Source organism: Myxocyprinus asiaticus, chromosome 2 (genome assembly GCF_019703515.2).
Source record: "Myxocyprinus asiaticus isolate MX2 ecotype Aquarium Trade chromosome 2, UBuf_Myxa_2, whole genome shotgun sequence".
Classification (NCBI taxonomy): Eukaryota; Metazoa; Chordata; class Actinopteri; order Cypriniformes; family Catostomidae; genus Myxocyprinus; species Myxocyprinus asiaticus.
Window position 1 is genome coordinate 30,244,632 of NC_059345.1, and position 23,322 is coordinate 30,267,953.

At 41.7% G+C, this 23,322-nt stretch overlaps 1 protein-coding gene across 2 annotated transcripts in view; it reads right to left on the reverse strand.

Moving 5' to 3' along the window:
- Nucleotides 1-5,373: 5,373 nt before the first annotated feature.
- Nucleotides 5,374-23,322, reverse strand: part of LOC127409651 (FERM domain-containing protein 5-like) — a 37,410-nt gene continuing 19,461 nt past the window's right edge. For both annotated transcript variants that reach the window (XM_051644373.1, XM_051644363.1), the window contains 12 exons: nucleotides 17,946-17,988; nucleotides 16,663-16,741; nucleotides 15,522-15,619; nucleotides 15,249-15,372; nucleotides 14,818-14,905; nucleotides 14,569-14,657; nucleotides 14,395-14,458; nucleotides 13,845-13,936; nucleotides 13,608-13,682; nucleotides 13,375-13,443; nucleotides 13,148-13,254; nucleotides 5,374-7,986 (listed from right to left, as the gene is read on the reverse strand). In XM_051644373.1, the coding sequence (XP_051500333.1) occupies nucleotides 7,400-7,986; nucleotides 13,148-13,254; nucleotides 13,375-13,443; nucleotides 13,608-13,682; nucleotides 13,845-13,936; nucleotides 14,395-14,458; nucleotides 14,569-14,657; nucleotides 14,818-14,905; nucleotides 15,249-15,372; nucleotides 15,522-15,619; nucleotides 16,663-16,741; nucleotides 17,946-17,988 (1,515 nt within the window). In that variant the 3' untranslated portion in view covers nucleotides 5,374-7,399. The remainder of the gene's footprint in view (nucleotides 7,987-13,147; nucleotides 13,255-13,374; nucleotides 13,444-13,607; nucleotides 13,683-13,844; nucleotides 13,937-14,394; nucleotides 14,459-14,568; nucleotides 14,658-14,817; nucleotides 14,906-15,248; nucleotides 15,373-15,521; nucleotides 15,620-16,662; nucleotides 16,742-17,945; nucleotides 17,989-23,322) is intronic.

Genomic DNA, 23,322 nt, shown 5'->3' on the forward strand with positions numbered 1-23,322 from the left:
TGGGCCAAAGCTGTGCCAAAGAAATTTGCTGACTGGGTGGTAAGTACACAGTCTTATACCTTTGTCTTTTTGTCTGATTTTCAAATACTATTTTTGCTTAAAAATAAAGTTTATAATGTTGTGATTCACCTCGGAACTGGTTGGTTTGGTTACTTACAACTCTTTTATGGAGGATTTATGAAAAGTCTATGGGGAAAATACTTTGTGAATCCAAACATATCCCTCACAGCCTCATTGTCATTCCCATCAAAAATCAACCATGGTGCTGCTGTGAATAAGGTCTATAGGCTACAGCATGTAAATCTTTATTTTTATTTTTTTTATTAAAAAATTTGATAATACAGACATTACGAAAAAGCAAAGAAAAAAATTAAAAACAGGTTTTAAAAGACAAAAATAATTTATCTGTTAACTTACATAAATCAAAAAGTTTAACAAATCTTTGTGCTTTACTATTTATGATAACACTGCAATTCTATTAGAAATACATTGAATTAAGGTTTATTTTCTGACCATTTCATCTGATGTACAGTGGATATAAGAAGTCTACACACTCCTGTTAAAACAGCAGGTTTTTGTGATGTAAAAAATTAAACAAAGATAAATTATATCAGAATTTGTGGACCTTTAATGTAAAAATTACAACCTATGCAATGCCACTGAAAACCAAAGTGACACATTTCAGAGAAAAAATAAATAAATAAACTTATTTAGAATAACCTAATTGCATAAGTGTGCACATCCCTGAACCAGTACTTAGTTGAAGCACCCTTTGATTTTTTTACAGCACTCAGTCTGTTTGGATAAGAGTCTATTAGCTTGGCACATCTTGAATTGGGAATATTTTCCCACTCTTCTTTGCAAAAACATTCCAGATCTGTTAAATTGCGAGGGCATCTCCTGTGTTTGGCCCTCTTCAGGTCCCCCCACAGATTTTCTGTAGGATACAGGTCTGGGCTCTGGCTGGACCATTCCAAAACATTAATCTTTTTTTGCTGAAGCCAGTCTTTTGTTGATTTGGATGTGTGCTTTGGATCATTGTCATGCTGAAAGGTGAAAGATCTCTTAATTTTCAGCTTTCTAGCAGACGCCAGAAGGTTCTGTGCCAAAATTGACTGGTACTTGGAGCTATTCATGAATCCTTCCACCTTCACTAAAGCCCCAGATCCAACTGAAGAAAAGCAGCCCCAAAGCATGATGCTGCCGCCACCATGCTTCACCATGGGTTTGGTGTTCTTTTGCTAATGTGCCGTGTTGTTTTTGCGCCAAATACCTTTTAAAATTTTGGGCAAAAAGTTCAATCTTGGTCTCATCAGACCATAACACATTTTTCCACATGGTTTTGGGAGACTGGATATAGGTTCTTACAAAATTTAACTGGGCTTGAATGTTTTTTTCATCAGAAAAGGCTTGTGTCTTGCCACCCTGCCACATAGCCCAGACAGATGAAGAATACGGGAGATAGTTGTCACATGTAGGGAGCAACCAGTAGGCCTACTTGTCAGAAAAAGCTGCAGATCCTTTAATGTTGCTGTAGGCCTCTTGACAGCCTCCCTGACCAGTTTTCTCTTTGTCTTCTCATCAATTTTGGAGGGATGTCCTGTTCTTGATAATGTCACTGTTGTGCCATACTTTCTCCACCTGTTGATGACTGTCTTCACTGTGTTCCATGGTATATCTAATGCCTTGGAAAAAAATTTGTAGCCCTCACCTGAGCAATACCTTTCAAAAATGAGATCCCATTGATGCTTTGTAAGCTCTTTGTGGCCCATGGCTCTTGTAGTAGCATACAACCAAGAAGATGTCAGAAAAATCCTACAAGAACAGCTGAGATTTATTTGGAGTTAACCAGAGTCACTTCAGGTGAAGACGGGTGTGTACTATTTCACATGAACTTGATGATTGGTTGATTCTGAACACAGCCACAATTATATAAGGGTGTGCACACTTATGCAGTTAAGTTATTCTACGTTTTTATTTATTTATTTTTTCACGATGAAAAAGTCTGATATGATTTATCTTTGTTTAATTTTTTACATCACAAAAACCTACTGTTTTAACAGGGGGGTGTAGACTTTTTATATCCACTGTATAAATTATCTTCCATAATGAAGAGATTTGTCATAAAAGAAAGGCTGACATCTTTGTTACGGTGGTGAAAATTAAGTAATACATTGTTTTCTTCAAGGGAGATTGTATAATTTGTTTTCCTACACACAAACTGAGAGACATTCCAAAACATTTTAACAAAGTGGCAGTGTGAAAACAGATGGGATAATGTTTCTGTTTCATTTTTACAGAATGCACATTTATCATTCATTTAAATTTTACATCTTTTAATAATGTAATCTTTGACAGGGTATATTAGACCTCTTTAATTTAGTTAGTAATAAAGTATTTGTTACATTGAGTCCATACATTTTTCCAATTAATACACTCTTCAATTCTAATAATTGTTGGCATTTGTGGACAGGCATTAGCTTGGTTTAGGTCCTATTTATCTGACCGCTACCACTTTGTCTGTGTAAATGAGAAATTGTCAAATCAAATTAAAGTATGGAGTGTCACAGGGATCAGTTTTAGGGCCTCTTCTTTTCTCTTTATATATGCTTCTCCTGGGAGACATTATCAGGAATTTATATTTCCTCGAATCCTGACAAAATTTCACAATTCTCCTAAGTTAGCAGAGTGTATCAGTGATATCAAAGATTGGATGGCTATAAATTTCCTTCTACTCAATTCTGACAAAATAGAGGTACTAATTATTGGACCAAAAACCTATAAAAATAAGACATTTGACTCTCGATGGATGTACTGTCACGTCATCTTCTACAGCAAAGAACTTGTGTTATTTTTGATAGCAATCTGTCCTGTGAAAACCACATTTCCAATGTTTGTAGAACAGTATTCTTCCATCTCAGAAATATTGCTAAGATATGACACTCTCTGTTGCTGATGCCGAAAAACTAATTCATGTGTTCATGACCTCAAGTCTAGATTATTGTAATGCATTACTGGGAGGATGTCCTGCAGGTTTCATAAATAAACTTCAGTTAGTTAAAAATTCAGCAGTGCTGACTACAACCAAGGAATATGATCATATCAGCCCAATTTTAGTGTCGCTACATTGGCTACCTGTTACATTTCATATTCATTATAAAATACTTCTAACTACTTACAAAGCTTTGAATGGTCTAGCTCCACAGTACTTATGTGACGTTCTATCATGCTATATTCCATTGCATTCACTAAGATCGCAAAATTATGGCCTGTTAACAATACCTAGAATATCAAAATCTACAAAAGGAGGAAGATCCTTTTCCTATTTGTTGAAGGTATTTCAACTTCTGTAACTTCTGTAATGGTGGCAGCCCCAGAATACATTTGAAACTAATAATTCAATTAAATACTAATCATTTAACAAATAATTTGGGCACCAGACAGGATTAAGCCTGTCAAAATATCAATCACTTAACCCAGGATAGCTAAAAATAAAAAATAAAAATAAAAAACCACCGGTCATGGCGATGGAAGAGACCTTTTTTAAATGCTGGTTAAATTACTGCTAAACAAAAGAATCTCTACAAGACAAAGAAATGATAAAGACTATGAAGGGCACCAGTGTTGGTAACTCAAATACCTTCAAACATTTATTTTAACAATAGCAAACAAAACCAAAAAATTACATAAACATACAAATAAAACACAATTACAATGAGTATAGTGTAGGGGTGTGTGTGTGTGTGTGTGTACATGTTTATACTACATTGTGGGGACCAAATGTCCCCACAAGGATAGTAAAACCTGAGATCACCTACCTTGTGGGACCCAGCCAGCAGTCCCCACAAGGGAAATGGCTTATTAAACATACTAAACGATGTTTTTTTGAAAATGTAAAAATGCTAAAATATTTGAGGGTTAGGTTTAGTGGTAGGGTTATGGGATAGAAATTATCGTTAGATCTGTATAAAATCCATAAAATGTATGGAAGTCTATGGAGAGTCCCCACAATGATATAAAAACAAATTTGTGTGTGTGTGTGTGTGTGTGTGTGTGTGTGTGTGTGTGTGTGTGTGTGTGTGAATACAACAGGAGAGAGTTCAACTGGATGCATGAACTGGAGTGTGTTGGGTCCACAATATATTTACATGCACCTTGTGATGAGTGAGGCACTATGGCAGGATTGCAAAGGACAAGTCCAACAGATGGAAGTTATGTTGAATGGAAGACCCCCCCGCCCAAAACTGCCTCCTTTTGGCTCTAAGGCGCAACTCCTTTGCAGAGCACTTCAGCGGATCAATGGACTTCTTACTGTGTCCCATGAGTCTCATCACTACATTAAGAAGTCATTTGATGGCTTTGAAATTCAGGTCAACACTTTTAAGTGAAATTCAAATCTTCCAGTGTTGGGTCTTACTCCTCAAATCACATTCCTTATCACAACACATGTACAAAAGGCAAATTCTTTCTTTCTACAGACTCAGACACAACGCTTTCCACACTGGTCACACACAAAGGACTGACATACCTGCTCCTACCACCACCAGGTGCACCACAACCAGCAGCCCTTTTATTTGCTGTCTTTCTCTATATATAATTGAGGGGTGGATCCTTAAAGTGGCAGGATTGATCTCTGTGGGTGCCTCGTGCCATATGTTTGTATGTCAGGGTCCATATAAGAAGCACTTGTCTATGAAAGTTTGCATGCTTCACTGGTAGTTTCCCAAAAATATTAGTCCACCAACCTGTTGAAAGATTAAATTTGGGAAAATGTTCCACATAGAATTTTGTTTCTTTAGATAATTTTGTATCCATTTTATCTTATCCATTTAGTAGTGCAAGTTGACTATATTCAGTTTCTCTCTTTAATTTGAATTCCTTTAAAGCAATCTTTTTGTATCTGTAATGTCATTGAAGGGGTGAAATTGGTCATTCCTGTCTAATTCCTCTACTAATATTGAATTGTTGTGTTGTCCCATGTGCTAATTTCACTGAGCTGTTCACTTTGTGATATAGGGTTTTAATTACTTGTTGAAAATATTCACAAAATCCACACACACACACACACACACACACACACACACACACACACACAAAACAGCATGTAAATCTGTGAAGAGATTTCTGAGAGAGGGCTGTTTCTGCCGACTAGTGGTAATGACATACCACTGCAATGATTTCTTCAGTAAACTCTCCAATAGCCTGAAGACTTTGCATGATTACTCAAATACTTTAAATATTAGTTAAATATCATTATATACAAATGTAAATATGTCCAGGATTATGCCATGCAGCCCTGTTATCTAGTTACATATCTCATAGTCTTTTTAACTTGTTCAACCAAATTCACAAAAACACATATTACAATTTTTAATTAGGTTTGGAGAAGGTTTAATCTTTTATTATTATTTTTTTAGAAAAACAAAAAATAAACTGCTTTAATGTCTTCTCCGCACAACACATTGTTAATAAATGTATGGTATTAAAAATAATGAAAATAAAAGTCATGAAATTTACAAAAAAGTAATAATCTGATGCTGTACAGTGAAGAAGAAGATTTCTGGTAGCAAATATTAGTCTCAGGCACAGCTGAGTGATCATTGTATAACAGTGTGATACATGGACCATTTCAGATTCTCTTCTGAGCTACAACATGTATTCATTTCAATCTACTATTACTTTGAGTGAAAGTTACAATTTGAAATGGCTGGAACAGTGTCAGTCACCATCAGAAACTGCTCTGATTCTAAACAAAGAATTAGAGAGTCACAGTATATGGAAGCATTGATTTATACATAACACCAACAGCCTTCACAGTCAAGCAATCCACATATTTCTAGGTCACTTCATTTGTAATACAGTTCTCAAACATTTTGTTGCTCTAGGTTGAGAATATACTTCTTGCAGGCTTGTCAATGTCATTTGTATTGCTTCATTCCTTTTTGTTTACATGATAATTACCACCACAAAGACACAACAAATTCATTCCTGCAGTTTTCATCTGTGCCATTATTGGTATTGTTGCATCTGTTTCTAATTATACTTCATGAATGACATACTACACACAACTGTACATAACAAATTGACATTTACACACTGTGTTTCATTCTATATTTTCAATCCCCAAATATGATTCAAACCTTTTTCAGAACATATGCAGTTGCTACATGCCTGATATTTTGAGGCTAATGAGTTATAATTATGTTTTAGTTTATTTTCTTGACATAAATTTTTCTACCAAAGATACCTAAAAAGGTGCATTTAGTTCAATTAAATCAACAGATGATTTTTGAACCATCAGCTAGTCATTTGAATCAAATTATTTTGCTCACTAGTCTAATTTCCTTAGGAAAAAAAGATATACTTTCACAAACAGCAATACAAGTTTTTACAATAGGTGCTGCTTGTTATGTTTCGTGAAGGCAACACAAATTTAATAGAAATTTCATAGGTGCATTTGGTTTAAGCTGAAAAAATATTTACCAATCTGTCTAGGCCTTTGGATAAGATCCTGTCATAATCACGCAACTTTTTATCCAACAATTTTATCATCACCTACATAGGCATTTGCTAAAACAATGATGAGGAAGGACGAGGTTTCCAAAACTGTTAGAAGAAGTCTAAAAATAATTGAACAAATCAATAAAAATCAGTTTATAAATTATTAGGTAACATTTTCGGACTTATCAAACACTTCACATTACAATGTCCATCCAGTACACTTTCTTTGCCATTCTCAGAACATTTACACATCTCAGTGAATATCAGTGGTTATTTGTATGATATAGAAAGATGAATTCTATGAATTTTATTATTTGGGTTGTATGTCTTAAATTTGGGGTGACGGATATCTTGGTGTTATAGTTTTTCTCATACAAATGAATCCCCATCAACAGCTTTCATCCATATCATTTACCCATATTCACATTTGGTATGGATCAAATGTCTACCCTGTACCAACATTTTACACTTGCAACGCACTTCATCCAAAAAAACTCCTGAACTCTCAAGCCACTTCTTTAATTGCTATTTCATGCCTCTATCTATTGTCAACTATCAACAAGTCTGATCTATGAAGGCATCTTTGTCTTTGATTGCAGTGTGAGGTCACTCTAGACAGTCTGGGGGACCATACCTTGAGTGTGGATATTATTTTTAAATAATAGATAAAGGATAAGTGGGTGAAAGCAGCATTTATAGAACTACACATACCATATTGTTTTACCCAACTACAAAGTAGTGCTGCAGAGAACAATTGTACAGTACAATAACTAGAGCTGAAACATACACAGTTGTCTTGGCATGGTATTAGAGTCCACGGCTTTGGCTATGTAGATAATAGTAAATTCTCATTTCATAGTGCACGTCCCACTCTCAGACTACTTGTCCCTTGAGACTGTCATTTATTGATGAGATGTCCACCCATCCAGCGCAACTTGCAGGCCAGCCAGCGCCTAAGGGGGCAGAAGTATTCATAGTGGAACTGCTGAAATTCTGGTGTTTTCCGGATGTCCCTAAGAAAGGCCAAGTCTAGCTCAGACTCTGTTAACGCAATAAGAAGGAGAAGGAGAGCAAAGAGCAGAGCCAGGGTCACTAAGAAAAGACGTGCCAAGCTACAGATGAACTCATTTACCCGCTCTTCCTCTGGGTTGTGTTGGGTCGTCCGAGTCTTCTCCAGGTGAGAACATTTCCCTTTGGACTTAACACCAAGTGGCCTTGCCCGGTCTAGAGTGCCCAATTCTGTTCCCCGAACATCTTGGATGCTGCGGGGGCCATTGGTGTGGCGAACCTGAGCCTGGTCTGAAGAGTGGTCGTTGGACACTGGTGTGGGAAGCATGCTGTCAGAGGGACTGTAAGAGTCCTCTGAGAATTCTGCCGTCCCACTTCCTCCCTCAGCTGTATTTCTATGGGAGTGCAGGAATGAGTTGCCATTGGAGACCGAGCGCACTGGTGTGGAATGGCCACTGTCACGCAAGGACTCCAAACCTAAAATAGTGTGAGGATGTTCAACATGATTGTGTTTAATGCATCCACAATAATATGTAGTATGCAGATAAATAAAAGAATGAGATGTTTATTGTGTAGCAAATCTACTAACTCTGCACAGTATCCAAGATGTCTCCACACTATGGATAAGCTAGATAAACTAGTTTCTGAAAGTTTGTTAAGCTAGCCACAAAGAGGCCCAGAAGGTCTTAATACTAACCAAATAAAGCAGCAACAAATTAACAACTAACAAATTCTTTAAACATTGTAACAATGAGTCTATGCACTGAGACAAAATTCTCGCAACAACATCAGTGTAGAGTCTGATAAGTTGTGGTACTAACAAGCTGTATATTAATATTTATTCACAAGTACATGGCAGCCTATTCTCATTTGCATTTTGACTAGTTTATGAAATAGAACAACACAGGAAAATGTTATAGGTAAATGACAAAGAAAACTTGATTACAAAGCAGAATACTTTTCACTTTCGCTTTAATGGGATAGTTCACCCAAAAATTACATTTATGTCATAATTCACTCATCATCATTTCGTTCCAAGCCCATATGATTCAATTTCTTCTCAGTAACACAAAAAAAAAGATTCGGGGGAAAATGTTAGCCTCAGTCACCATTTACTTTCATTGCATCTTTTTCCATACAATGAAAGTGAATGGTGACTAGGCTTTAATTCTGCCTTAACAATTCCTTTTGTGTTCAATGGGAGAAATTCTGTACATTTACATGCACTTTAGAAGTTCGATTTCAGTCAGGCTAAAAAAAATTATTTGATTTTTAAAATGTAAACACTATAATCCAACTGAAATCACACCAGTCCTATTTTTATTTAGTTGAAGTACCAGACCTAGATAATGCAATTGTGATTGCAAATTGTCACCGCTCATTCATTTACCATGATGATTCTGATAGATCGCATCTGGAAACATTTGGAAAGCGATCATTTTGACCAACTTTGCGATTTGACTTATAATTTTTATGAGTTCATTGTTAATCCAATCAATCATTCAGCATTTATGGATACCATACCGGTGTCTCAAAGTTCAAAGTCTGCAGGTTTCAAAGTGTTTTGGATGCTTTTTGATTGTCCATTTTTGTCGCATCTGTAGCGTAAGTACATTTCCCGATTCACAACTAGTAACAGCGTTTTCCAGAAAATGTACTGCAATTTTCAGGTTTGAACATGACACTTTTGAAAGTACTGGTAAATTTTGCTATGGCAATTTCCCTTAATGAGAAGTTGTATCATTACCTACAAATTTCCATATTGATGGTATGTGTGAACAGAGCCATAAGATTACCGGTTTCAGTTCATACGAAGTCAGGATGCGATTACGAGAGAAAATTCTGATGGAGATGAAAATTATACTCCGTGCCGTAACACCAGTGAATCAGAAGTAAGAGAAATGTAAACAAATTGGTCAGAAAGTGAAACTAGAGAACTTCTCTTCATCCAAGTGGATGAAGAAATTTTCAGACAGCTTAAAGGTAACAGTAAGCGATTCTGTTACGTACTATAAAATCACCAGTCTCCTTCAGGAATGCACAGACCTATTTTTAGCAATATATGTACACACTACTGTGCTTTTCAGCTGCAGAAAGCATCTCCACCTTTGCATGCTAGTGACAGCCTTTTGTTCTCTGTAGATGAGATGTCAGTGACTCTGTAATGTCATTGAGCCTCGAGCAACCGCATAAATGTAAACATTTGCCATAAAATTGTAAACATCCCTAACATTACCGACTGTATACGTTCAGAATTCAGATACAAAATAATACCCTGCCATGTTTTAAAACAAGAAGCCTACATTTCCGGCGCAGCCATGTAGATGTAATTTCCGGCAAACAACTTCAGAGTTTAATAGCATTTGGTGTTGATGTGTGAATGATACTAGCAAAACGGAAAGTTTTTCGCATGTGTGAATAGCACATGTGGTAAATTTATCAGTAAAGGCAACCCAACAATTTTCCTGTAATTTACCTGGTTGCATGTGTGAAAGGGGCTATTGTGTCATCTATACTTGGACAGACAGATATACACTGTAGCTCGACTATGCAAAAACCCGATGTAGCTCGATTATAACAGCGCATGTAAAAGTACTGAGTAAGCCATACAGATTTGGAACAGCATGAGGGTGAGAAAATGATGACAGAATTATAATTTTTTGGGGTGAACTAACCCTTTAAGTGATATCCCTTAAAACAGCAAACATGAAAACATTCTGACAGCACAAAGGCATAATATACATTTATTTATCTGGTTGAAATGCATTGACTCAAGCATATTTAGTGTATATTGTAGATTGTAGTTAAACTTACTAAGTAATAAGATAATATTGATTTACCCACAACTCATAAAAACACACATTCCATACTAATAATATTGGCACTCCAGATTTCAGGCCACAACAAACACTAGCACATACACATGCAGTAACACAAAAATAGGAGAAGAGACTTCCTTTGCTGAAATCCTAGCTGTTCTGAATGAGCTTTACCTGAAGTGCTGGTGGACTGAACACCATGTCTAGATGGAGCTCCGGAGCTGGGCAGGGAGGGGAAGAGAGGCAGAGCCCCAAGTGCTTTCCCTAACAGCCTAGGTCCCAATGTTAACACTCGCACCTTCACATCCCGGTAACAGTGGTTGATCATGCGCAGGTGAACATTCACCTTCGTCTTAATCCGTATGAGACACTTCACCATGGTGTCAGAATCTATGAGCTAACGTGTGGGACGTTCTCACCCCTGTGTTAGTGTGTCACTATCAGACCCCTTTCCTTCCTCTATCGTCCTGAACAAAAATGCAACACTATGCCAAATATGCCCTGAAAAAAAGTCCCTGTATGCCCAAAATCTTGAGCTGCCCTGTATGCTCTAACCCCTTCAAACCCATCTACAGTAAGTGTATCTGGGCTGTAACAAAAGAACAAGACACACACACACACACACACACACACACACACACACACTGCTCATTCTGACACAAGGCAGATGACATACATGGAGTGTCCCTGACAGCCTCTCTATTTATAGACTATGCGATAATAGCACTGTTGATAGCTATAGTTGAACAAGGAAAAGTTTGTTGCTCCTTATTGTCTCTGTGTTTTATTGTATGACACAAAATGCCATAAAAGTCCAGTTCACCCAAAACTGTATGACCTGTATGGCCAGAATTTCAGGCTCAGTCACCATACGCGTTCTTCACTTTTTTCCATACAATGAAAGCGAATGTGACCAAGGTTTACATTCTGCTAAACATCTCCCTTTGTATTCCAAGGAAGAAAGAAATTCATACAGGTTTGGAGCAATATGAGGGTGAGTAAATGATGACAGAAGTTTAATATTAGGATATAATATTCCTTTAATTCCTTTCTAGGGATCCATTTGTACTTCCTATTCAAATTTACACCATTTAGTAAGTTAGTGCAGTAAATGATTTTGAATGTATTCTTGTCTAAACAAACCTTCTTTCTTTTTAAGGTCTTTTCTGAAACACTCTGAATGCTATGCATGTACAAGGAGGGATAAGAGTCATTTCAAGCAATTTAACAAAACAAAACAAAAAAATATATATTATTGGAATATTGTGTGTAAATCCTAACTACAATTAAACGAAACACACAAACACACAGACAAACAACACAACCATGACTACATTTGGCAGGGTCCATATGGTGACAGGAACAGGTGAACATCTGGTCACACTGTCCAAAATGAGAGGAGCTCTCGTATTACATAGAGCAATGGAGGGACTGAGTGTGAAATGTATTCCTGTTACTGACAAGAGCACTATGTTGTTTAGTGGAATGTTTTCAGCTTCACTGAAATACGGATTGTCACTACATTAATATGTATGTGTTTTCTTCTCTTTGTGCTTATATTTGAGCTATATTTTGTAAAACACCTCACCCTTGACTTCAAGACAATTATTAAAAAGCTTTAATACTGTAGAGCCTGACAATATAACAAATCAACAACAACAATGATGGGACAGTGAACCAACTGACAATTACAATCCAGTTAGAACACATTAATGAATCATAGGTGAAGAAGTAAACTAAAACCTCAAAAAAGCTTTACCTAAATTCTCTCAAGATGTAGGTATCCCTACGAGAGAAGACACCACCAGAGGGCGGCATTTCAATGCTTAAGAACCAACATCATTTAGCCTTGATTTGCAATGGATATCAGAAAACACAGAATCTACTCCCTTATTGACTTTGTTAGCGCCTTCCTGAGCTCAGTGTTTCTTGTAGTAGCTGAAGCTTATTATAAGTTGCCTGAAGCTGTATCAATGATCAGATGATTCTTCAACAATGGCCAACCTGAAGCAAACTTGGAACTCGATTTGAACTAGTTCGCAACTAGTTGCTACTTTAGAAGGCTTTTAACATGTGAAAATTCTTTGATTTCTATTTCATAAATAATAAATTAATGACTACTCCTTTAAAAACCCTCTCATGGGGGCTGCAATGTTAGGATTACATGACCAGCTGAATACTACTCGCTTAATCTCAGTAACTGGCCTGTTATCGGACACTTTCACTCGTGTATTAAATTAATCATGGTTGACTGTGGATAGTGATTTCCTCAGTGGCATCTGTAACTTAAAACCATTGCATTTGAATGATGCTATTTAAGTCTAAAAAATAGTGGTCTATCTCTTTGATGTCTATAAACAAGTTTATAGTGTGTATGTGTGTGTGTGTGTGCGCGTGCGTGCGTGCGTGTGCGTGTGTGCGTGTGTGCTATGTTTATACTACATTGTGAGGACCAAATTTCCCCACAAGGATAGTAAAACCTGAGATCACATACTTTGTGGGGCCCAATCACTTACCTTGTGAGGCCCAGCCAGCGGTCCCCACGAGGGAAATGGCTTGTTAAACATACTAAACGATGTTTTTTTTTATTTAATTTTTTTATGTAAAAATGCAAAAAGGTTTCTTTGATGGTTAGGTTTAGGGGTAGGGTTAGGGTATAGAAATTATTGTTAGATCTGTATAAAATCCATAAAATGCATGGAAGTCTATGGTGAGTCCCCACAATGATATAAAAATAAGTCTGTGCGTGTGTGTGCGTGCGTGCGTGCGTGCGTGCGCGCGTGTGCGTGCCTGTGCATGTTTGCGGTACATGAGCATACCCTCCATGATGGAAATATGGACTGCTCTCCTGCGTGTCCGGGGAACGCTACTCTGTCGTGGGCCATGAGTGATCGAAGGACAACTCCTACTGGGGACCATCCCAGCCCTGAAAACATACACAGATGTGACATATGAACTGGCATACATTTAAAACTGTAAAAAAAAAAAAAAAAAAAAAAACACATATATGATCACAAAAATCCAAAAGGAGACTGATAAGACTCACCTGTGGATCTCTGGAGGATCTCGTCTGATTTTGGCACTTTGCTCCATCACCTCCTTCGCCACTTTACCACTTTAAGAGAAATTATGCAACCTAAATTATGCAACCACTGCATACCCTTTAAGCTAACCAAATAATTAGCAAATATATTTATATAACATGTCTAATTAAGCAGGGCTGACAAACCCATGGGGTTCACTTTAACAGAAATAACCACAAGGGCAGACAACACTCACCTATATCTAAAACGGCTCCCTTTGAAAAAGAGATTACTACTAGACACAGTGCGAACTTGACTTGATTTCTCAAATCTGTAAGAAATAGAGGGAAAAAATAAAGAAAAGAGATTGCTAAACCTAACCCTTAACTATTAGTCATTTCTCTAAACTAAATTAAATCATAGACAATTTGAGAACTTTTTATGTCCATGCTTCATTTTAGCCTGACAGGTCAAAAAGGTCACGTGCACGCACTGGTAGAAAGCCTGATTTTCCACCCCACACTTCCACAGGTGCTTGCAAGCCTCTGGCGTTGGAGCAAAATAAGTCAAGATGATCTTCTGATCCTTAATAAAGGTCACAGGAGGATAGTTATGAGTAAATAACAACATACATTTCGGTCTGTTCATCTTACAAAACGGTTGTATGTCTTCAGGAGACACGAAGCATGGACTACTTCTATGACACTTTTGGGTACTTTTTTAAGCTTAAAAAGTGAGGCACTATCCACAGCTAGTGTACAGAAATCAGAGATTTAGAAATTCTTACAAATATATCCTTACATGTTCAGCAGAAGAAAGAAAGTCATATGGGTTTGGAAACACATGAGGGTGAGTAAATAATGACATAATTTTTGGGTGTACTACTCCTTTAACACGACATGCTGGCTTTCCTAGAAATCCATTTTTGCAATCTGCACTGAGAATAATCTTTCTTTATGCTTTGGAAACTATTTTTATTTGTATTTATTTTTTTGTAAACACATTAATAATCTGGTGCTGCCTTTCTCTTTCTGGTTACCTACCTCTTGGTGAGTTGCATATATGTGAAATGTTTTTCCTTCAAACTTCAGTTTGGTCACCTCATTCCTGTACAAAATGACCATATACTGTCATGGTTATTCTTACACACACAATCATTTGATCTTGACAGCTAAGCAAATGAAAATGATATGAGAGATTAATTTCCCCACTCTCACCATTTGAGGAAATGAATCCTCCTGTTTCCCTGCAGAACCACAAAGCCAAATGGGGTAAAGGCAAGAAATGCTGCATTACCGGACACATCCTTTGATAGAAAAAAACAAATACATTTTTACAGTATGTTTCATTTCTTCCGAATGAAGGTTAAAGTAAAGATTTACAGACTTTTAGTTCAGAAACTCCTTTTGAACTTGGAAGTCATTTCTTGGATAGCAGTAGATAGTGTAAAGAGATTTGATACTGACCTTGCAGGGGTGTGGATCTACTCCATATGTTTCTAGAGTCTGAGCTTTCCTTAAGAAATTCAACTCAGAGGTCTCAGGACTCTGGCCTCTGCAGGAAAGAGAGAAATTAATCAAATACACACATACAGACTATGTATAAGTAAATTCCTACCATTTGTTTTGGGAGATCATTTCATAAATTACATAACAATAATCCTTCATTTGTGCCTGGCATACTATAGCACAATGAAATAAAATGTGCTTCATGTGGTAACACCTAAATTAACAAAAAGAAAATACATTAAAAAAAACTTTAATGACACTGAATCAACCTGAATACATGAATACACTAATTTAAAGGGTTAGACCATGTAGAAATAACTACTTAAGGTAACAATTGCAGGTTACCACATTATGCATGCTAGTGACTGGCTAATTAAATGTAGTCTTACATCAGCTCAGTTTTGTGAATTTCAGCAATACGGCATTCCAGGCGCTCAGAATGCTTGGGAAAAAACTGAAACTTAGAGCTGTAACCTTCTGGATGCTTTCCTGGGTCATAATCTCCAATCTCAGCTAAAGAATTAAAGAGAATGAAATACAACCAGTGTCATCATGAACTACAGAGTGTCTTGTCTTTTAACATTATATGACAAAGCTCTCAAGATGCCAACATTCAACCCATAATGTAAACAATGTCTACTGTGACTGTGAAATGCTATTACCCTGCAGAATATATGCAGCCAATGTGGCAGCATCCAAACTTTTGCACAGGAGTCGGCCATGATACAAATCTCTTTTAATCTGTAGGAAGACCAGGTATCTGTAAACAATGAAGAGCACATCGTCAACTAGGTACAGTCTGTGTGTGATGAACATGAATGTACAAGAGAATTTTAGGATTTTTAATTGATGTAATGGAACTTACTGTGTGTTTTTTGGGTACAATGGGGCTAAAGGCCCCCCGGGGTAAAAGGCATTTTTTATTTTATTTTCCCCCAAAATACTAAACAACAACAAAAAGAACCACACTATCTTCTTGACACCTCTTTCTCACTACATACACTGCAAAATGTTCCTGATTTATGAGATCATATCATGCAATATCTAAAGTTAAGTATTTAGGCATTTTGATCTAATATTTAATCATTTTTATAATGTTGTAAATTTATGTTGCTAATGAAAATCCATGAAATGATCAAATTTATTCTGAGCCAAAATACTTATTTATAATTTTCAGTTTTATTCAAGGTGATTACATCAAAAGTTTTTTAATATCTTCCAATAAGTGAAAGGATGAAGGGTGACGTTAAGCTGACACGCAGCAAACTGGAAGGCAACCAGACTCCCGACACGCAGGCAGAGACCGGCAACTAAAAAGATACACGAAACAGGACCAACTAGGCAGAGAGAGTGAGGTAAGTTACTTCACATCAAACAACAATCTAGCAAAGACATTGAGAACACGAAGGGCTTAAGAAGGGAGTGAATTAGAGGAGAACCAGGTGCTGCTAGCACACTAATTAGTGGCATGATCAGCGTTCCCATGGAAACATTGATCATGCATCCCGGTAGTGCCTGCGAGACATGAGGGAGAAAAAATAACAAAACATACAAAACAAACCAACAAACTCACTGGAACCGTGACATCAATATTCAATAAAAATAAATTAAATATTTGAATATTTTTCAATCTTGATACACTATGTGTCAAAAAAAATGTTTCCTTAAGGTGTGCCTTTAGCCCCATTGTACCCTATATATTGTTTAACTCTAGTTCAGTTAATGGTAGTCTCTATGAATTATAATGGACTTAGGAATTAAAAATGGTTACACATAAAAATGCTTAATGGTAGTGAGTAATACCTAGTGATCTCTTCTTTAAGAGCTGCAGGGTCCGGAGGATAGAACTTTACACGCAAACACATGGTGTATGGTGGCTGAGCTAGGACATAAAATTTAAAGTGATTTAATCAAGCGGTCAATTTATTTATTTATTTATTTATTATTTATCCCCTTTTCTCCCCAATTTGGAATGCCCAATTCCCACTACTTAGTAGGTCCTCGTGGTGGCGCGGTTACTCACCTCAATCAGGGTGGTGGAGGACAAGTCTCAGTTGCCTCTGCTTCTGAGACTGTCAATCCGTGCATCTTATCACGTGGCTCGTTGTGCATGACACCGCGGAGACTCCACATGTGGAGGCTCATGCTATTCTCTGCGATCTACACACAAATTACCACGTGCCCCTTTGAGAGGGAGAACCACTAATCGTGACCACGAGGAGGTTACCCCATGACTCTACCCTCCCTAGCAACTGGGCCAATTTGGTTGCTTAGGAGACCTGGCTGGAGTCAATCAGCAAACCCTGGATTCGAACTCGCAACTCCAGGAGTGGTAGTCAGTAGCTGTGTCTCGTTTGGAAGGCTGCGTGCTAGGTAGGACGCGTCCTTTAAGGCTGCAGTATACCGAGTGTCCTCCTTTAAACAAGCCTCGTTTAAACAAAACATGGTTGCTATGACAGCACACCCCTCTTTAACAAGTGCGAGCACTTTGAGTGAGAAGGTAACAAAGTCCCTTTAGAAGGGAATGTATGAGGTACATTTTAGGAGAGTTATAATGATGTAAAGAGAAATAAAATAGATTTTACAAGTATACTTTTAGACTAATACTTTATTTTAATTATATATTAATATACTGAGGTACTTCAACTTGGGAATTAACATTACTTGCATTTGAACATCATATTTACGGGCAAATTGGTGTTTTTTTTTTTTAGACATTTCAGTTGAAGCAAAGAATTGTGGGTTGTGAGTGCCCACGAAGGATACACCTCATGCATCCTCCGAATTCCCGTGAAAGAAGGCTGTATTCGAAGTGTCCTACTCGCTTTTATGAAATGAAACAGCCTCGATGACGTATGCAGCCGACAAATGCAACCTCCGGAGGACGTAGCCTTCCAAACGAGACACAGCCAGTGTCAATGCTCGCTGAGCAACCCAGGCCCCTCTAATCAAGCAGTTAATAAACGTTTTCACCACTTAAATATTTGAATGCAAAAAATATTTTTTACACAAAATCCTAAATTATACACTGCACAAAAAGAATGAGGCTAGAATTTTGCACAGATATGTAGTGAAGTATGACTTACATCTCATTTGTTTAGTAATTGGCTTACTGAACTCCAGCCAATGCTGAAACAACAAAATAAAAAAAAATGATGACTAGATTGCAGATGGAAATTCCAGAATATCTGTTTAACTCATTGTTATGACCAGCCTTGTCTACTAATTACTCTTCATAGCATTACATATCAATTAGATCACCCCCTTGCAGTTACACATTAGAACAAGCATGTGATTTTTGTGCAAACACTATAATAATTGTTCCCTATCTGTCACTCACTCGACGTTGTGTCGATGTAGTGACACTGGGGGTCACTCTTGGGAGCCCCAAACACCTCTGCTTTTTTTGAAAAAAGGCCAATGAGAATTGGCGAGTGGAATTTACATGCCACTCCCCTGGACATACGGATATAAAAGGAGCTGGTATGCAACCACTCATTCAGATTTTCTCTTCAGAGCTGAGCGGTTCTATTCATTGAAGCTGAATTCATCCGCAAAGTTCATTCACCTCATCTGCTGGATTCTACGGCGCATTTCAGCGGCTTCTCCCCCTCTGCACCCGTGGAGTGCAGAGAACGCCCCTGGGCACTTCGGCAGAAACAACTAAAAGAGTATATACTAAAAAGAGTATATTTTCTTTCTAAAAGAGCGGCACACACGGAACGTCTTTTTAAAGATGTCTTTCCATTTGTGCGTTATTCCTGGTTGCGGTTGATATCGCTCCGCTTCTGACGGCCACGATCGCTGTCTTACGTGTCTGGGCACTGCCCACGTGGAGACATCGTTCGTGGATGAGTCATGTCCTCATTAATAGAACATGAGCATGGCAACATTGCAGTAGCGGCTTGTTTTCGTAAGAAACCAGTCCTTCTACCTATGGGTTTGAGGCCACGTTGGTTAGCACTGGGGGCGATTTGGGGACATCAAATGGACCACCTCCACCAAGTATCCCCCCACGGACCTCCCATTCCCCAGCACGCTCGCTTGCCCCAATCGGGCTCTCGCACAAGACCGGTGGCTCGTCTCAGCGTGAGTTCGACTTCTCGTTAAGAGCTCCGGAAGACGATGAGTTATCGAGCGCAGCATCGGAGAGTGGGCTTGTCCAGTCTGACGCAGAGGCTTCGGCTCGGCTTCCTCCTTCGGGAACGGTCGCCCAGTCTCATGCCGACGCGGAAATGATGGACATGCTTTCCCGGGCGGCCACGAGCGTCAGGCTAGAGTGGAACCCTACATTCTCCCCTGAACCCTCGCGGCTCGACAATCGGTTCCTGGGCACGGGGCGCCGCCCACGGCCACGCCCTGCCCCGCCCCCATTCCTTTTTTCCCGGAAGTGCATCAGGAGCTGACAAGATCGTGGGAGGCACCTTTTACTGCCCGGTCCCAGTCTTTCAGCTCCCCCGCTCTCGCTACCCTCGATGGCGGAGTGGCCAGGGGGTACTCGGTGATCCCCAAGGTGGACAAGGCACTCGCGGTGCACTTGTGTCCACAGAGCGCCGCCACCTGGTATTGGCGCCCAAGACTCCCGTCCAGAGCCTGCAGTGCCGCTGGACAAGCCGCCTCCGCCCTGCACGCCATGGCTCTCCTGCAAGTACACCAAGCCAAGGCGCTAAAATAACTGCACAACATGGTTCTGACCCGGGATTGATGCAGGAACTGCACTTGGTGACCGACCTCGCTCTCCAGGCGACGAAGGTCATGGCGCAGTCTTTCGGGCAGGCGATGTCCACCCTGGTGGTCCAGGAGTGCCACCTTTGTTTCAACTTTGTCGAGATGGGAGAGGCGGACAAGGCACGGTTCCTTGACGCCCCCATTTCCTAAGTTGGCCTGTTTGGCGACGCCGTCGAGGACTTTGCCCAGCAGTTCTCGGCGGTGAAAAAGCAGATGGAGGTTTTACAACATATCCTGCCCTGGCGCGGCTTAAGACCCTGCACCCTGTCTGCTCGTCACCAAGGGCGTCCTCCTGCAGCAACAACACCGGCTCCGCCACAGCCCGCCCCGTGGCTCAGCTCCAGCGTGGAGCCCTCCGCAGGAAGCAGACGCCACCCGTCTCGCGGTCGGCCGCTAAGAACCCAAGGAAGGCTTCGAAGCACCCAGGGGCGAGGAGACCCACTTCTCTGGGGCTGGTCGACAGACTACTCCATCCCCCGGTGGAGGGCCAGGAGGAGAATCTTTTGTCGCCGCATGCCCAGGAGGCTGCGGCACCCAAAAGCCTGACAAAAGAATGGTTCCCTTGTCTCCTGGGTCACATATCCGGTGCGCACGGCCGTCGTCACGACCACCATCCACCATCCCATTTTGGCAGGTATGGCGCTCCAGCGGCGGACCCCCCACCCCTGTGCACCCAGCTGTGGCACAAACACGCCCACGCGGGATTGGTTCCAGTGGACTATGGGGACGAGATTCCTCCTACCCCCTCCTCGGTCAATCTTATGGTGGGCAGCAGGAGCCAGGTAAGTGTTTCGATGTCCCTGGACTCAGCACGGCCACGGGGCTCAAGTACCCTCGATGTGGCACCTCAAGCTCTGCCCCGCCATGAGGCCCCACCTGCCGGTACGTCCGACATGATCATTCCCTTGGTCCCCCTCGCCCGGAGTTTGGGCGCATGGCTTGCGCTTTCCAACCCGTCGTGATGGCTGACCCGGACCGTCCAACTCGGCTACGCGATTCAGTTTGCCAGGCACCTGCCCAGGTACAGTGGCGTCCGCTTCACCTTGGTGAAGGGCGAGAATGCTGCTACCTTGCGTGCGGAGATCGCTACCCTTCTGCGCAAGGGCGTGATAGAGTCTGTCCCTCCAGCTGAGATGAAGAAAGGGTTCTACAGCCCTTACTTCATCGTACCGAAGAATGGCAGTGGGATGCGACCAATCCTGGACCTGCGAGTACTGAACCGGGCTTTGCAAAGACTCCCGTTCAAGATGCTGACGCAAAAACACATTCGGCGTCAAGATTGGTTCGCGGTGGTAGACCTGAAGGACGCGTACTTTCACGTCTCGGTCTTACCTCGACACAGACCCTTCCTGCGGTTTGCCTTCGAAGGCCAGGCGTACCAGTACAAGGTCCTCCCCTTCGGCCTGTCGCTGTCCCCTCGTGTCTTCACGAAGGTCGCAGAGGCTGCCCTTGCCCCGCTAAGGGAAGTGGGCCTCCTGCCTCCTCAACTATCTCGACGACTGGCTAATCCTAGCTCACTCTCGAGAGTTGCTGTGTGCACACAGGGACCTCGTGCTCCGGCACCTCAGCCGACTGGGGCTTCGGGTCAACTGGGAAAAGCGCAAGCTCTCCCCGGTTCAGGGCATCTCTTTTCTCGGTTTGGAGTTGGACTCAGTCTCGATGACAGCGCGCCTCACGAACGAGCGTGCACAGTCGGTGCTGAACTGTCTGAAGGCGTTCAGATGGAGAACAGCGGTTCCACTGAAAGTTTCAGAGGCTCTTGGGGCATATGACATCCTCAGCGGCTGCCACACCGCTCAGGTTGATACATGTGTGACCACTTCAGCACTGGCTTCAGACTCAAATCCCGAGATGGGCATGGCACTGCGGGACACATCGCGTGGCCATCACACCGATCTGTCGCCGTCTCTTCAGCCCTTGGACCGACCTTGCATTTCTACAGGCAGGGGTTCCCCTAGAGCAGGTCTCCAGGTGCGTTGTGGTTATAACAGTGGCCTCCAAGATGGGCTGGGTTGCTGTATGCAACGGGCACACAGCCGTCGGCTCCTGGACTGGCCTGTGGCTGCGTTGGCACATCAACTGCCTAGAGTTGTTGGCAGTACTGCTCTCCCTGCGGAGGTTTCGGCCATTGATCCAGGGCAAGCACGTGTTGGTCCAGACGGACAACACAGCATCGGTAGCATACATCAACCGCCAAGGCGGTCTACGCTCCCATTGCATGTCACAACTCGCCTGCGGTCTCCTCCTCTGGAGTCAGCAGCACCTTAAGTCGCTACGAGCCACTCACATCCCGGGTGACCTCAACACCGCAGTGGACGCGCTTTCACGTCAGGTTACCCTCAGGGGAGAGTGGAGACTCCACTGGTGGTCCAGCTGATTTGGAGTCGATTCGGTCAAGCACAGGTAGATCTGTTTGCTTCCCGGGAATCCTCCCACTACGCAAATACACGTTTCCCCCAGTGAGCCTACTTGCACAGACCCTGTGCAAGGTCAGGGAGGACGAGGAGCAGATCATCCTAGTAACACGCTACTGCCCCCCCCCCGGCGAATTCCCCTGAGGAAGGACCTTCTTTCTCAGGGACGGGGCACCATCTGGCACCCACGACCAGACCTCTGGAATCTCCACATCTGGCCCCTGGACGGGATGTGGAAGACCTAAGTGGCCTACCACCCGTGGTGGTAGACATGATCACTCAGGCTAGGGCTCACTCTACGAGGCGCCTGCATGTCTTGAAGTGGCGTCTGTTCACTAAGTGGTGTTCTTCCCGACGCGAAGACCCCCAGAGATGCGCAGTCAGATCAGTGCTTTCCTTCCTGCAGGAGAGGCTGGAGGGGCGGCTGTCCCCCTCCACCCTGAAGGTGTATGTAGCCGCTATTTCGGCGCATCACGCTGCAGTAGATGGTAAGTATTTGGGGAAGCACGACTTGATCATCAGGTTCCTGAGAGGCGCTAGGAGGTTGAATCCCTCCAGACCATGCCTCGTCCCCTCATGGGACCTCTCTGTAGTCCTTCGGGGTCTACAGGGAGCTCCCTTTGAGCCCTTGGAGTCAGCTGAGCTTAAGGCACTCTCTTTGAAGACTCCCCTCCTGACTGCGCTCACTTCCATCAAAAGGATAGGGGACATGCAGGCGTTCTCTGTCAGCGAATCGTGCGTGGAGTTTGGTCCAGGTTACTCTCACGTGATCCTGAGACCCCGACCGGGCTATGTGCCCAAGGTTCCCACGACTCCTTTAGGGATCAGGTGGTGAACCTGCAAGCGCTGCCCCAGGAGGAGGCAGACCCAGCCTTGGCGTTGCTGTGTCCGGTGTGGGCTTTACGCATCTATTTGGATCGTACGCAGAGCCTTAGAAGCTCCGAGCAGCTCTTTGTTTGCTTTGGTGGACAGCAGAAAGGAAGCGCTGTCTCCAAACAGAGGATTGCCCACTGGGTCATCGACGCCATCACGATGGCATATCAGGCTCAGGACATGACACCTCCTGCGGGGTTACGAGCCCACTCCACCAGGAGTGTGGCGGCCTCCTGGGCCCTGGCCAGTGGCGCCTCTTTGGTAGACATCTGCAGAGCAGCGGGCTGGGCAACACCCAACACCTTTGCGAGGTTCTACAATCTCCGGGTTGAGCCGGTCTCATCCTGTGTATTGGCAGGCATGGCAGGTAAGTTCCGGGACAACTGGCCGGGTGTACTGCTTGCGCATAGCACCTTTCCTCTCCCTTGAGGTGAAGACGTGCACTCTT